The sequence below is a fragment of the Nyctereutes procyonoides genome, unplaced genomic scaffold (genome assembly GCF_905146905.1).
Source record: "Nyctereutes procyonoides isolate TBG_1078 unplaced genomic scaffold, NYPRO_anot_genome, whole genome shotgun sequence".
NCBI classification, from domain to species: domain Eukaryota; kingdom Metazoa; phylum Chordata; class Mammalia; order Carnivora; family Canidae; genus Nyctereutes; species Nyctereutes procyonoides.
Window position 1 is genome coordinate 55,411,501 of NW_026575131.1, and position 15,901 is coordinate 55,427,401.

General features: G+C 56.6%; 1 protein-coding gene across 4 annotated transcripts; it reads right to left on the reverse strand.

The window, feature by feature from the left end:
* Positions 1 to 102: 102 nt before the first annotated feature.
* FSD1 (fibronectin type III and SPRY domain containing 1) lies at positions 103 to 12,090 on the reverse strand. Of its 4 annotated transcripts, none has more exons than XM_055344620.1 (13): positions 11,736 to 12,090; positions 10,647 to 10,742; positions 10,294 to 10,425; positions 9,416 to 9,517; positions 8,504 to 8,526; positions 8,187 to 8,308; positions 7,521 to 7,730; positions 3,998 to 4,096; positions 3,077 to 3,236; positions 2,427 to 2,506; positions 792 to 1,043; positions 599 to 687; positions 103 to 502 (listed from the first exon to the last, which is right to left on the reverse strand). In XM_055344620.1, exons 1-13 carry the CDS (start codon positions 11,748 to 11,750, stop codon positions 392 to 394), a joined length of 1,491 nt encoding a protein of 496 aa, XP_055200595.1. In that variant the 5' UTR covers positions 11,751 to 12,090; the 3' UTR covers positions 103 to 391. The 4 variants fall into 4 exon arrangements, with proteins under 4 accessions (XP_055200595.1, XP_055200596.1, XP_055200597.1 ...); XM_055344623.1 differs by having other exon boundaries at positions 478 to 502; positions 883 to 1,043; XM_055344621.1 differs by lacking the exons at positions 10,647 to 10,742; positions 11,736 to 12,090 and having other exon boundaries at positions 9,722 to 10,420.
* Between the last annotated feature and the right edge of the window lie 3,811 nt (positions 12,091 to 15,901).

Genomic DNA, 15,901 nt, shown 5'->3' on the forward strand with positions numbered 1-15,901 from the left:
CCTGGCTTGGGGTGGGGAGGGGGCAGCGAGGGACTGTCAGATGTCCTCCCACAGCAGGCCCCATTCAGCAAAACCTACCACCTGACCCTACAAGAAAGGCCCATTTTACAGCCAGGAAAGTGGAGGTCCAGAGAGGTTCGGGGCACAGTCAGTGCCACCCAGCCCCAAAGAACCATCAGCACGGCCTGGCCAGTGATTGACCTTTATTAGGAGGTGAGGTAGGGGACGAGGGCCTGCCCTGGTGCCCACTCCCCATTGGTGACCCCCCCCAATCAGGAGTTAAGGCTCCAAGCAGCAAATGAGAAGAGGGTGCCGGCTGAAACAACCAAGGCCTGGGGGTGGGAAGGGCCTCCCCAAAATCAGCCGGACAGGGCGGGGGTAGTCCAGTGGCCTAAGTGAGGCTGGTGTTGGAGCTGCTCGTGGCACTGCCCCGCTTCTGCAGGCAGCGCACAGAGCTGGGAACCTGTAGGCCTGTCGTCACCTGGAAGCTGCCACACCACACCTGCGGACCAGTGAGGGGAGCGTGGGGGCTCAGGAGCAAAGCCAGGGCCCCCCCACCCCAGCCCTCCCAACCCCGCCGCCACCAAAGGGCTCTCACTGTGAAAGCAGGCAGCAGGGGCTGTGTGAACTTGGCCTTGAAGGTGTGCAGCAGCTGTTTGGTACGGGCGTTGTAGAAGGACAGGAGGCCTGGGGTGGAGACAGAGGGACAGAGGGGCCTGATGAGAGGCGTCTGCGGCAGAGAGCCGACCCAGGGAGGTGGCAAGGGATGCCGACTAGGGCTCGGGGGTCACCTTGGTGGAAGTCGCAGTGCACGCCCAGACAGTCGGGCACGGGGGCATCCAGCACCTTGGCCTTGTTGGCGTGCTTGGCGGTGAAGCTGACCTGCAGCCAGTTGTTGACGTGCAGGCACCAGGACGCGGCCGTCTTGCCCAGCTGCTCGAAGCGGCCCAGGCTGCGGTACGCCACCCCCACGCCGAACGCCTTGCTGTCTGGCTCATAGCGCACCTCCCAGTAATGTTCCCCACCGTCGATGAGTGTGTCCCCTGTGGGGTGAGGTGGGCGGCGGGGACCGGGTGGACTCGCGTCCCACACGCCCTTCCACAAAGGGATTGTCACCTAGATACTCCTCAGACCATAGCTCTTCCCTCCAGATACTCCTCAGTTCCTAGCTACTCCTTCTAGGTGGTCCCCAGGCCGCATCCACTTCCTCGAGATACTCGGCCCAGATGCTCTTCAAGCCTCAACTGATCTTTTCAGATTCTCTGCAAGTCCAAGCTACTCCTTCCAGATACTTCCAGGCCTTAGAAACGTCTCCCACTCTTCCCCATGTTCAGATACTCCCCAGTCCTCAGTTCATCCCAGAGGCTAGACAATCCCCAGACCCTTGCTCCTGGCCGACTCCAAGTATTCCCACAGGCCTCATGTCCTACGGAGTGCGGATACTCCCTGGCACTCTGGGCCTCTTTCCTACTGCTTTGTGAATCTAGATTGTGCCCAGACCCCTGGCTCCTGGTGGAAGCCAACGTCTTCTGGGTCTCAGCTCTTCCCAGGGTTCAGATGCCCTCTGGATCTCAGCTAACCCCTGAGTGCACATTCTCCCAAGTCCAGATTTAGATTCTTGCCAGCTCAGCTACTCCCTGACCCAGCAACTCCCGAGCTTCAGCTTCTCTGCACGCTCCTGCCCCCTCTCACCCCACTGCCCTTGCCCATCTACTGCGTCAGCTCCTCTGCAGGCACAGGGCTAGCCCCTCACACCCATGTCTTCTCTGGGCCTGCCCCTCCCAGACATCAGCTACTCCCTCAATCGCAGCTAGGCTGGGCTCTTCCCTCTACAAACCCCACCACCACCACCACCACCACTACCACCGCCCCTTGCCCTGCTTCCTCCCCGAACCCCACCTCTAGCCAATCCCAGATGCTTTCCAGAAAATCCGGGTCCTCCACAGAACCTCAACTTCTCCCCAGACCTTAGCTCATCTCCAGAACACAGCTGCTCTCCAACTCCGCCCCCTCCCAGGTGCGAGTGTCCGTATTGACTTCCCCATGCCCCAGCCTCTCCTTCACCCCAGTGCTCGCTGTCTCCCACACCGGCAACTCTCTCTGGCTCATCCATAAACCCATCACCTGTGTTGGCAACCGTTCTTCCCAGCTACTTTGCAAATTCCAGGTACTCCACAAACCCCAGGACAGCCCCTGGCCGATCTGCAGGCCAGAGCCTCCAAAAGCTCTCTCCAACCCCAGGAGGCCCACACGCCCCAGTCCTCCCACTCCCCCAGCACCACAGCAACAGGTTATTGGAACCATTCCCAGAGAGCTTTGTTGGTGGCTACCTCAGTTTCCCCAGCCAGGGGAGTTCTCGCCCACCTCCCACCACCAGGGCCCTGCCCAGAGTGTCCCTCTGTCCTCCTGTCCTTGCCCCTCCTTACCCAGCACCGTGTAGGACTCAGCTGTGAAGCGATCCCGACCCCCACGACCGGAGGGCATCCTCTTGGGGGATGGCACACCTCTGTGAGCGGCAGGGAGGGGAAGGCTGGCTCAGCCCTCGCTGCCCCCAGAGGAGGGTTTCCCTGGTCCACCCAGCCACCGAGATCCCTCCATCAATCCTTCACAGGATTTGGTTCTGTTCATGCACTGGGCCCCGCCTATCAGAACACACCCGTGCCCTTCCTCATCTGGAAAACGATTCGACTGTCAAAACCCAGTTATAGGGACGCCTGGTGGCTCAGCGGTTGAGCATCTGCCTTCAGCTCAGGGGTGACCCCTGGGTCCTGGGATCGAGTCCCGAGTCCCGCATCGGGTTCCCCGCAGGGAGCCTGCTTCTCCCTCTGCCTATGTCTCTGCCTCTCTCTCTGTGTCTCTTGTGAATAAATAAATAAAATCTTAAAAAAAAAAAATCAAAAACAAAAACAAAAAAAACCAGTTCCAAACCTCTTCTCCCTCCATTTACTCTTTGAGCTCCTCCACCCCGCGTCCCTCCTTCCACCCCAGCCTTGACCACACAGGCCACCCTGCCCAGCCCGCTTGTCCCCCAGACACTCAGGAGGGCGGCTGGGCTGGGGCAGAGGGGGGGTCCTACCTGGCCGGAGAGTTGACAGGAGACGCCGTCCGCCCCTTGCCATCCTTCTCCCGAGTCTTCATGTCCTGCACCTTCCCGCCCATGGCGTCCCACTCCACGGAGAGATCGTCCACCCGCAGGTTCTGGTGAGATGTGGACGCATCCAGGCGGAACATGAACGCTGGGGCCGGGCAGACGCGGGAGTCACAGAGATGGGGAAACCCGGAGAGACACAGAGACACAGAGAGACAGGCAGTGACCAAGACAGACCATGACAGGGACAGAGAACAGAAACCAGACGACAGGGCCTAAGACAGAAAGACGGAGGGAGAGGGATTGACAGACGGACTCAGAGGCAGAAGATACAGAGAGGACAGGCAGCAAGACACCCAGACAGACAGACAGATGGGCAAGAGCAGAAGGGGCAGAGCCTGCAGTCGGGGCCGTGAAGGCCGAGGGCTCGTGGCCTCAAGGTCCCTTAGGTCTGCAGGCTTATCCAAAGCACTTGTGCTCTGGGCTTCTGTTGGGGCTTAACTGCAGGAAAGGAGCCGGGCAATAGGACCACAGGGAAGCTAGACTGCAGAAGGACTTCCTCGAAGGGCACGCAGAGGTGTTACATCCCATCCCCATCTCTAAGAACCTTTATCTATTTTTTTAGAAGAGAGAACGAGTGTGTGTGTGTGCAAGAGAGAGAGAGAAAGAGAAAGAGTATAAAACCATCCAGGAAAAATGGGATCAACTGCAAAAGCAAAAAACAACAGCAGGTTTATATTAGACAGCCAGGCTGACGAATCTATGGTGGACCAAGCTCTGAGCTTCCTGGCAGCCAGAGCAAAAAGGGTCACAGAACCCTGATTATAAGATTCATTACACACCAGTACCTGGGGCCCCAGGGTGAGGGGTTATGGAGTCACAGCCAGGGTAGGGGTGGGAGCCAGTCACCTGGTGTCTCCAGGGTCACCGACTCGGAGAACTCGCCTGCAACTGCCTTGTTACAGGCTTTCACACGAAAGTTCATGTATTTCATGTCAAACTTGAGACCTAGGAGCAACAGAGGGATCTCAATGTTGTGTACGCAGGGAGCAATAGGCCACGGTCCCTGTGTCCCATGGCAATCCCGCCACTCCTCATTCTAAGGAGCACCTGGCAAATGGCCTCTTATCCCTGAGAAACCACCTCATTCACCGTGGGACTGTGGGTTACTTGGCCTCGCCTTCAACCCGGACCAGCCAATCAGGATGCTTTAGGAGGCAGTAACAGCAATTGGTTCAGGAATAGCATGTGACCCAAACTGGCCAATAAGAACCTTCCCTGGGACACTGGGCTTGTATTATAGGGAGCAGAGTCTCTGTCTTCTCTGGGCTGGCCAGCTAGGGGGAAGCTACTCTTGGGAAAGTTTATCAGCGCATTTGACAAGCCTCCTTCAGAACGCAGCCCCCAGACCCAACAAATGCAGGGAGCAAAAGTGAGCAAGGCATTTGCTGGAACCCTGGCTCCATGTGGGGTTATTTAAAGATTTCACCTACTTCTAGGCTATGTCCCTTACTCCCTTCTGTCCTCCTTTCTGTATTAGTTTCTCCCAGTCTTTTTTTTTTTTTAATTTTGATTTATTTATAATAGAGAGAGAGAGAGAGAGGCAGAGACACAGGCAGAGGGAGAAGCAGGCTCCATGCACCAGAAGCCCGACGTGGGATTCGATCCCGGGTCTCCAGGACTGCACCCTGGGCCAAAGGCAGGCGCCAAACCGCTGTAGCCACCCAGGGATCCCGAGTTTCTCCCAGTCTTAAAAAATAAAAAGCAGGGACACCTGGGTGGCTCAGCGGTTTGACACCTGCCTTCAGCCCAGGGCGTGATCCTGGGGTCCCGGGATCCCTTCATGGAGCCTGCTTCTCCCTCTGCCTGTGTCTGCCTCTCTCTGTCTCTCATGAATAAATAAATAAAATCTTTAAAAAATAAAAATAAAAAGCAATCAAATCACCAAGGTGTCTTTTGTTGTCTTTCCCCTCAAGCTAAGCCTCTTTGGACAGCTGTCTATATCCTTACCTCCTCTCGGTTGCCTCGCTCCCTCTCCTTCCTCTGGCTTTGTCAGTTTCTACCTTGTAGGACCTTCTGGCTGACCACTCCTTTCCTCTGGAACATTCTCCTTCCTTGGCAGCCATGTTACTGCGATCTCCTGGCTGCCCCACTCTGTTTGTTCTCCCCAGGTCTTCTTTGCAGGTTCCTCCCTCCTCGACACCCTTAAATGTCAAGGTGACTCCATCTGGGGCCCTTACTCATCTCCCTCTGCTCTCTGACCCCTTCTTGCCCTTCAGATACCCTTCAACCACAGGAGAACCCAGCCTAACCTACAGCCCAGATCACATGTCCAGGTTCCTCCTGAGTGTTCCCTATGGAATGCCCGTTCTCTGATCATCCAAAGAGCACTCAGCACCCCCTGTTCTAAAACCTTCCATAGCTCCCCTTGCCTTGTAAAGACCCCACTCCTCCTCTAACTTCCCCCCACAGATGTAGGTGGCAAACTCAACAGGTTCCATAGACAAAGGCTCAGAGTGCTCTGGCCTCTGAGCCCTCGATCAGGCTGTGCTTCTGCTTAGAAGGCTGTTCTCCACTCACCCTTTCTCTTTCGGGCCTCAGGATGGCTGCCACTTCCTCCTGGTGCCCAAGACTGTCTCACCCTTCTCTGGATCCCCTTCTCTGAGAGTTCAGCACTTTGCTCAGTGACACCATCCACTGCCCCCAGAACCAACCAGAACTCTGTTTCAGAAACCTGGAACCCATCTGACTATGGATGGTCTGGACTCACAGTGGGTCTCAGTTTCCTATTCTGCAAACCGGCCATCGTGTTCCCCATCCTAAGCAGGGTTCACATGAGGATGAGATTGGTCGAAGCATGTCAGTTATAAACACTAAACCCAAACCCTCCTGACTGTCCAAGCCATGGAGATGGCAGGTAGGTGACAAATAACCCCATGGGTGAGTTAGCTAGATGAGTGTACGCATCCACATCCTCGGTACGACACACCTTTGGATGGATTCAATGTCCTACCCTGCGGAATTCACTTGCTAGGAATGTTGTAGAAGGCAAGAGGGCATGGCGAGGGGGCGATGCGTCAGGAAGCCCGTGATACAGCAGGCTTCCACCTTGATCGCGGTGGCGGTTACATGAGTTTGCATGCGGGAGAAAACCGCGTAGGCGATTACCCACGCACAGGCGGGTGAAGGTATGTATCACTGGGAAAATGCGGACCGACACTGCACAACGTGTTCATGTCGGTTCCTCGGATCTGACATTGAACTCCAGTCCCAGAAGCCACTGCAAGTGGCGAAAACCCAGGAACATTATTCAGCCCGAAAAAGGAGGAAAGTCCTGGCCTGCACTACAACAGGGATGTCCCTCGGGGACACTGAGCTCAGTGAAGTGAGCCAGACACAAAAGAGCAAATCCTGTCGGATTCTGCTCATATTAGGTACCAGAAGCAGTAAAAGTCACAGGGACAGGGAGTAGATGGTGAGAGCCGGGGGCTGGGGAGCTAGCGTTTAAGGGGGACAGAGTTTCCATTTTGCAGGACGGAAAGTTACGAGGACGGTATGACAGTTTTAATAGTTTTACAACATTATGAATATACTTACTACTACCAAACTGGACACTTAAAAATGATGAAAATGGCAAATTTTGTGTTATATGTATTTTGCCATAATAAAAATACATATATTGTGGGAAAAGTGGGGTATGTTTATTCTGATGTCTATGCAAAGAATGGGTCCTCTTGCCGGCTGGTAGCTTTTCTTCCCAGCAATTAGCATGCTCATTATTAACCATGTATGCTAATTACAGATAAAGAACTGGCTGATTACAGCCCAAGAGCTATGGTGATCGTTATCTTGTCAGTGAGGCTCCCCCCCCCCCCAGGGTTTCCCTTGGCTCAAAATGGATTCTGAAACTCATTGGGGACCCCCAATTTTACCCTTCTTCAGACCCTCCCCCACCGGCTGGGGAATCCCCCATGCTTTCTGCTTTCTTACAACTGCCAAGGAAATCCCCACACCCTGGGAGGATGCCAGCTTCACGAGCAGAGGGATTCTCATCCGCTTTGCTCACTAGTGCCAGGGCAGGGCCTGGTATACTGAAGGCGCTCAATACGCTGAAATGAACGAGCGCTGGATCCTACAGGTAAGACGGGGACGGAGAAGGCCTTCTCTCCCCGGCCCGTTCCCTCGTCTGTAAAATGCTGATGATGAGATGAGCACGTGCACTGCCTGTGGGCAAAATGTTCAGCACGCAGCAAGCTACGCCCTCCACGAGCGGTGCAGCAGCGATCATCAATATCAATTTCATTATTATTACTTTCAGCTACTCCAGTCAGTTCAGCCAGGCCCCCAGCTGAAAGGGGAAAGGGGATCCTGGAACTGCTGAGCTGCCCCGGGCTTGGGGTGTGTGTCAGTGGCAGGGTTGAGCTGTCCTTACCCGTCAGGGTGAACTCCGTCTGCCGGATGCCCTCAATGACCATCCAGGGCTGCTCCTCCTTGAGGCGGGGCGGGCCCTCGAAGTTGGTCCGCCGGTACTCCAGCACGTAGTGGTCAATCTTGCTGTCCTCATCCGGCATGCGCCACACCAACGTCACACAGTTGTCTGCCACCAGGGACTCGGCCAGGTCAATCACAGGGGCGCCGGGCACTGTCCAGGACAGAGGGGGTGGGGGGGGTCAGGGTCCTGGGCCTGCAGGGGCCCCTAACTGCAACTCCACCTGCACTACAGGCCTTCTTGGGGGCGGGGCCCCTCCGGATACCGGGGCCTGGGGAAGGAGCTTCCCAGGGTCTCACCAGGGTGGGGTGATAGGGAACAGCTTTCTCAGGGTTCACCCAACAACAGGATGGGCTTTCTCAGGATTCCACCAGTTAGAGGCAGAATATTTTCAGAATTCTCTGATCGGGTCTGGCCTTCGTGGGACTCCACCCCTTGTGGGTGGGGCCTCTCAGGTTTGGCCACCAGGGGCGGGCTTCTTCATGGCTCCACCCACAGGGGCAGGTTGTCCTCAGGGCTCCACCCCCAGGGTCAGTTCCAATGCCAGGCTTACTCGGGCCTTTTTCAGGGTACCCCAGACTCCAGGCCCCAACAAAGTTCCCTTCTCACCTGGTAGGAACTTGAGTGCCTGTAGCATCCTCCGCTCCTGTGCAAAGTCCACCATGAGGTGACTCATGTTGTCGCTGACCTTGGCCTTCAATGATAGCCGGAAGGCAGGGGCCATTGTCACACTGCAGGGAAAAGGTGGAGGCAGCCTGCTGGCAGGCATCTCAAGGGGGCCCAGGCTCTGTTCTCTGAAGTATGTGGGAGACCCACTCCCCCTGTTTCTGGTCCAGAGCTCTGGGCGTAGAGACCCTCACCTGGGTATCCCCACCTTCACACCAGGGGCGGGGCACTGGGGTGGGAACCAGATCCCAGCATCTTACCCATCTTTGATTTGCTTGGCAGCCTAGAAAAAGCAACATAATAAAATTCAAAGAGTTTTCTTGATTGAATCAGAAAGCCACTATACAGACAGGAAGACTGAGACCCAGAGTGGTAGCCCCTGGCCAAAGTCTCCCACCACTGGGGCAGAAACACTTGGCTGGGCCCCAGTGGGATTGGGGGCAAAGATGGGCTCATACCTCCACCCCCAGTGCCTAGTGCCCATTATATCCAGTTAGCCAGTTTGGCAAATACAAATAGAGGATGCCCAGTTAAATCTGCATTTCAGATAAACAATATGATTTTTTGGTATAACTATGTCCCACTCTAAATATTGCATGGATGTAGTATACTAAAAAACTATTCCCTTTTGGGGACGCCTGGATGGCTCAGTCAGTTGAGCATCCAACTCTTGGTTTCAGCTCGTGTCATGATATGAGCCCCACGTTGTGGGGTTGTGGATCGAGCCCCACATTGGCTCGATGCTCAGCATGGAGTCTGCTTGTCCCTCTCCCTCTGCTCCTCCCCCTGCTCTCTTGCTTCCTCTCTCAAAATACATAAATAAAATATTTTTAAAAATTATTCTTTGTTATATTTGAATTTCAGATACCTAACAAATATTTTAGTACAAATATGTTCCATGCAACATCTGGAAATACTTATACTAAACATCTGCATGGGATATACTCATACTAAACAAATTATTCATTGTTAAATTTAACTTTCAGATCAACCGCAACTAATTTTTTAGTGTAAGTTTGTCTCATGTGATCTTTGGGACATATTTATATTAAATGTCATACGGGCAATACTTACACTTAAAAATCACTTGTGGTCGATCTAAAATGCAAATTTAACTGGGTGTCCTGTATTTTATCGCATGGCCCTACTAGTCTGGCTTCTGAGGTGCCCACCTGAGGGAAGTCCTCGCTGTCTGTGGCCTGCAGGGTCTGGTTGGCTGTCTCCAGAAGCTCCTCTGAGCTCTCCAGGGCCCGAGTGCAGGCCGCCAGCTGGTTCTGGGAGTAGCACGGCACCAAAGGAAGAGACACCTCACCCCACTGCATCAAACCCTCCGGGCCTCCCCACTGCCTTTGGGATTCAGGACACCAGGCCTTTCTCCAACTCCCAGTGGGGGAGGTAGGGTGGAGGGAAATTGGGCCTCACCCCCCACCCCCGCAGTACTTCAGAATCACCTGGGGATCCCTTTCTTAAAAACTCACATGTCCGGGCCACACCTGAGCCTCGAGGCCCCCAATTCTCCTGGGATGGGAATCTGGGATGCTAGAAAGTGGTCCAGGAGGTTTTGATGCAGCCCCAGGGTGCATTTAGAATCTGAGATCCCACAGGAGCCATGGGGGTGGGGGGGTTGGCAAGAGATGATGCTGCCAGATACAGGGACCAGTGGGAAGGGCTGAGAAACTGGAGGCCCTGGGTGAGGACTGGAGGGGAGGAGCAGCCAGATGCGGGGGTGGGGCCCTGGGGACAGGGAAGAGGCGGTGGAGGTGGGTGGTAGGAATAGAGATCAAGGAGAGCAGGTGGGTGGGGACTGATGGATCACAGCCAGTGAGGGGGCAGAGAAGAGACCAGGAAAAAGAGGAGATGAGGCCAATGGCACTGGGGTGTCTGGTTCTGGACACTGCAGACACTTGCAGGCATCTCCAAGGAGCGATGTGGGGGGAGGAGCAGGTTTGGAGGAAGACGCTGAGGCCAGATGGGCTCTGCTGAGTCTGAGGGGTGCAGTGGGGAATCATGGCTGGGTGGGGGTGTGGGAGAGCCCCTCACACACACACACCTGTAGCTCGTAGGTGCGGCTGGCGCGGTCCTGCTTTATCTTCATGAGCATGCCCTCCTTCAGCTCCTCCAGGAGGGAGAAGAGGGACTGGAACTCTGCCTCCAGGTCCTCCTGCACCTTGGTGGAGTTTGCCTTGGAGAGATGTCATGTGGTCAGAAGGGCCAGGATTGGCCAAACCCCGTGCTCACTTGGATGGAGAAACTGAGACCTGGACTCGGTCCCCAGGCCAAGTCTGACGGGCATCAGCAGGAACAGGCTAACCCTCTCACTGCCCCCTCCCACTGTCCCTTCCACCCACCTGTCCAAGACTTCCCCACGGCCTTCCATCCCTTCTGTGGAGGTGCCTTCCTCACCTCCACGTTCAGCAGCATCTGCTTGAGGGAGTAGATGAAGCTCTGAATCTCTTCGTTCTTCACAGCCAGGGTCGTGATGATCTTCCGCAGCGCCTCCTGCCCCACGGGAAGCACGTACAGAGGCAGGGCCGGTGAGCCCCTCGGCCGGGCCCAGCTCCCCCACCTGGGGTTCCCTGCTCTCCCTTCCGGGGATCCAGGAGATGTGGAAGCCAGCGCCCCAGTGAGCTCGGGCACCCACCACGAGGCAGGTCCTGGGCGAGGCTCTGGCCCTACCTTCCCTCACCTAGCAGATACCTGCTGCAAGCATGCCCATTTTACGGGGGGGGGGGGGGGGCACGACTGAGCCTCTGGGGAAGGGGCAGCCCCTGGGCCTGAGCCAGCGCTGCCTCAACACAAAGCCTTCGACCTTGTTCCTATACACTGAGGGCGGGGCATGATCTGGGGTGAGGGGCTACCTTGGGGAAAGAAAACCCCAGAGCAAAATGATGCCTGTAGAAAAGGGGGTTGCTAACGCGGGGAAGGGGATACCTTGGGAACAGGGATTGGCCAGAAGAAAGGAGGAACCTGGGGAACCGGTGCCTGAGAGCCCAGGTAAGTGAGTGGGGGAGGGACCTCTGGGGGAGGGGACGCCTGGAGAGAAGGAAGCCGCGTGGGAGGATCCTGCTGGGGCCCCAACCCTGACCCAGGCCCCGGACGTGTCCCTTTCCTGGGGGTGCAGGATCGGTGGGAACACCTTGCTGAGCTGGAGGGACGTCCTCCGGGGCAGGGTGGGGCAGGGTCCCGACACCTGGTCCGCAGTCCCGATGGAAGGAGTGGGGGATGGGTCGCGGCTGGCGCCGGGTTACTGGGCGCGTGTGGGGAGCATGGAGGGGATGCGCCAGGGCCCGGGCCAAGATGATGAGAGGTCGGGGCAACCGGGGGGGGGGGTTCTGCGTCCCGAATTAGGGGCTGGATCCCCGCGTGGTTGCGGCGGGGGTGGGGCCTCGGCAGCAAAGCTGCGGCGGGGGTGGGGGGGCTGCGGCATCACCTGGTCGCCTCCCCCTTGCGCCCCCCCCGCCCCGGGCCCGCCCCGCCCCGCCCCGCTCCTACCCTCTGGTCCTCCATGGCTGCAGCCCAGGTCGGCCCGGCCCGGCCCGCGGGCCCCGCTCGCCCTCCGAGTCCTCAAGCTGCCTTCGCCGCGACCACGAGCCAATGGCCCGCCGAGCCCTCGCCGCCGCCGCCGCGCCCCCCGTCAGCGCTCCATCACTGGCCGCAGTGCGCACGCGCGCCACCCGCGGCATGCTGGGAATTGTAGTCCCGCGCCGGGGTCTCCGCGCCCCGCCGCCCCCCGAGAGGCTGGTAGTGATGAGTGAGCTGCCGAGAGCCCGGAGCTGAGAAGCAGGTTGCCTGGGTTCGAGCCCCGGCCCTGCCGCCCGGCCTCCAACCCAAACCTAGTTGTGGTGCCCAAGCCCCTCCACTCTTGCACCCCTGCCGTTCCTTGGCTGCTCCCAAGGCTGGAATTCCACCCTCTACCCCCACCCCACCCCCGTGAGATCTGGCCCCTCACCACTCACACTCCTTGCGTTTACTCCTGGCATTTACATTTTGCACAAGCAGATGCCGGGCATCCGATGCCTCCTTTCTCTCCCCAAGGCACAACCTCTCAGGTCTCCTCCTCCAGACGCCTCGCTGCCCGACCGGAATCCACGGGGCTCTGAATGCCTGTGCCCAGCTTGGTCTTCCCTGTCAGCCTGGGGTAGATCTATCCAGGATCCAGCCTGCGGCCAGATCTATCCAGGATCTATCCAGGATCCTCAGCATTGCCTCTCGGCGGAGGGTGGGGAAAGGGCGGAGTTTGAGAAAGTCCAAGGGAGGCGGTGGCCTGGACAGGGGAGGCGGGGAAGCTGTGTGTCCCTGGGCTGGGGTGTGCTCAGTGCCCGGCCGGCCATCCTGTGGTTGATGGGAACGATGCTGGGGAGCCCATAGGCCTTCTTCCTGGGTGAGAAAAGAGGTCCTGGCACCGTGGTTGGGGTGACACCTAGAGTCCGTCATCTCCTCCCAGCCCCGGGGTAACAGATGCAGGGCTGGGAGAAATTCAGAGCCTATGTATACCCTGGCTTAGGCCCCCAAACTTCTCTGCAGGCTCTGGGGACAGGGGAACCCCCCATACCTGTCATGAGACCTGAAGCCGTCAGCAAAAATCTACTCTGAATTTCATTTTTTTTTAAGATTTAATTTATTTATTCATGAGAGACACACCAAGAGAGGCAGAGACACAGGCAGAGGGAGAAGCAGGCTCCCTGTGGGGAGCCCGACGTGGGACTCGATCCCGGGACCGCAGGGTCATGCCCTGAGCCGAAGGTAGCTGCTCAACCACTGGGGGCCAAATAATTGAAGCTGGGATCCCAGTCTTCAATCCAAGCTCAGGCCTCTGCTGCCCGCTCCTGGGCCCCACACCTGCATCACCTAACCTTCCGACCTGCCCCCTCCCACCCCAGCTCAGGTGTGTTTATATAGAACCTCCCAGAAAGATTTCCACTCGCTGGGGTGGGACGCATTATCCCAATCACATACACAAACTGCCCTTCAGATTAAAAACAAAAAATCTTGGGGGATCCCTGGGTGGCGCAGCGGTTTGGCGCCTGCCTTTGGCCCAGGGCGCGATCCTGGAGACCCGGGATCGAATCCCACGTCGGGCTCCCGGTGCATGGAGCCTGCTTCTCCCTCTGCCTGTGTCTCTGCCTCTCTCTCTCTCACTGTGTGCCTATCATAAATAAATAAAAATTAAAAAAAATCTTTTGGGAAGCAGAACCCTGAGCAGCATTAGTTTACAGGCCATCTGCTGTCCGGCCTCTGTGGTGGTGGGCGTGTGTGTGTGGGGAGATTGTGGCAGGATGTCTGTCATATAGGAGGGGGGTTGGGGGGGCGGACCAGACAGGACAGGGGGCCTGGTGGGCCAGGAATGGAGTCCCTGGGCACAGCGCTGGTCCCCCTGGTGCAGTTCTGGGGTGAGTCTTGGGCCCCCCTCCCCTCTGTCCTCCCTCCTGTTGTCCATCACCCCAGCAGCCTGCCCCGGGCTTGGAGCCCCTGGAAACCTCTCTCTGCTCTGCTAGGTAGGGCCTGTTTCTCTCTGGTACTCAGAACCTCACGAGGGTTGAAAGGTTCTAGCAGGATCCTCAGAGTGGGTCCCTAGGGTGAATCTCACACCACGACCTACACACCCAACTGGTGTGAGCTGGCCACGCTGGCCTCTCTCATCTTCACCCTCTGCCACATTCGCTTTCTCCCCCTTGTCCAGCCTGCCAGCTTTTCTTTCTTTCTTCCTTCCTTCCTTCCTCCCTCCCTCCCTCCCTCCCTCCCTCCCTCCCTCCCTCCCTTCCTTCCTTCCTTCCTTCCTTCCTTCCTTCCTTCCTTCCTTCCTTCCTTCCATCTTCTCTCTCTCTTTCCCAGCACACCAAATTTGATACCACCCCCAGGCCCTTGCACCTGCTGTTCCCTCTGCCCAGAACACTCCTCCCTGGATCTCATCTCTCTAGCATCAATGGCAGTGGCACCTCAAAGGCCAGGAACTTGATCCAAATGCACCCCTTCTGGGGGCTCTGACCTCAGACTTCTCATGACCCAAAGCAAACTCTCCTACTCCAGCCCTGCTTCTCCGTCAGGGTCCTCTGTCTTGGCCAAAAAGCCACTGCCATTCACAGGGTCCCTGAGGCTAAAACCCTCTTTCCGTCTCTCAGTGTAAGTCCACGCAGCTCTTCTGGGGGCAATGTTCAAAATATATTCATATTCTGACCGCTTTTTTCCAGGATCCAGGTCCTGCTACTCCCAGCCACCTGGACCCCCTGACCCCACAGTCCATTCTTACCGCAGCAGTCAGGGTCATCTTTTTAAAACTTAAATGGGAGTGTGGGGCGCCTGGGTGGCTTAGTTGGTTGAGCGTCCGACTCTTGATTTTAGCTCAGGTCATGATCTCATAGGTCATGAGATTGTGAGATGGAGCCCTGGGTAGGGGCTCCCCGCTTAGCGAGGGGTCTGTTTGGAATTCTCTCTTCCTCTGCGCCTCCCCCTGCTGGCATGCTCTTTCTCTCTGTCTGAAATAAATAAAATAAATTTTAAAAAATTAAATTGGGGATCCCTGGGTGGCGCAGCGGTTTGGCGCCTGCCTTTGGCCCAGGGCGCGATCCTGGAGACCCGGGATCGAATCCCACATCGGGCTCCCGGTGCATGGAGCCTGCTTCTCCCTCTCCCTGTGTCTCTGCCTCTCTCTCTCTCTCTCTCTCTCTCTCTCTATCATAAATAAATAAAAAAAATTTAAAAAAATTAAATTGGACCATTACTTAGATTAAAAAGCAAACTGTTCCCCTTCCCCACCCCTGCCCCCACTCCCATCCTGTGGTCTGCAAAGCATGTGTAAGCTGTCCTCTGTCCAATTCCCCTCCTTCTTCTCTCTCCCTCACTCACTCTGCTCCAGCCACAAGGGCCTCCTTGCTCTTTCTCCAACACAGCAGCCGTGGTTGTGCCCCAGGGCCTTTGCATGGGCTACTCCCTCTGCCTGGAGTGCTCTTCCTCCATATTTTCCTTTCTTCCCACGACTGGCTACTTCTTACCATTCAGATCCCCATTCAAATATCACCTCCTCTAAGAAGCCTTCCCTGACCACCCTCCATTCTCTCTCACCTCATCCTCATCCTCCATCAGGATTCTCACTTTACTGACTTTCTGTGTGTCTCTCCTCCCAGACTGTCAGCTCCGGGGGTGGGTGGGCAGGGGCAGGACTTTCTGTCTGTCTTCATCACCCCTGTTTCTGTGTCCCTGGTGTTCAGAACACCAGGCCTGGCACAAGCAAGGCAATATTTGTGTGCTGAGAACTGGACTTGTCACAGAGTCCTTGAAATCTCACAAGTGCCAAAAGAAAGTTAAACCCATTTCACAGATGAAGACTTTGAGCCTCAGTGAGCCATGACCTTGCAAAGATCACATAGCCTTAGCGCTGTAGACTCACTAGGGGATTCACACACACACACACACACACACACACACACACACGCACACACACACAAGCCTTACTTCTTATCCCCTAGTCCTGCAAGGAGCCAAAGGCCTGAGAGTGCAGCAGGAGCCCACGTGGCTGCAGGTGACACAGGGCAGCCAGGTGACCTTGGCCTGCCAGATGATACAGTCCCAAGCATCTCTGTTGGGTGGGGCCAAGGATGGTGTTTTCTTGTGTGAGCCACACGTCATCAATCGCAGCCTCCGCCTGGGGGTCTGGGGGCCCC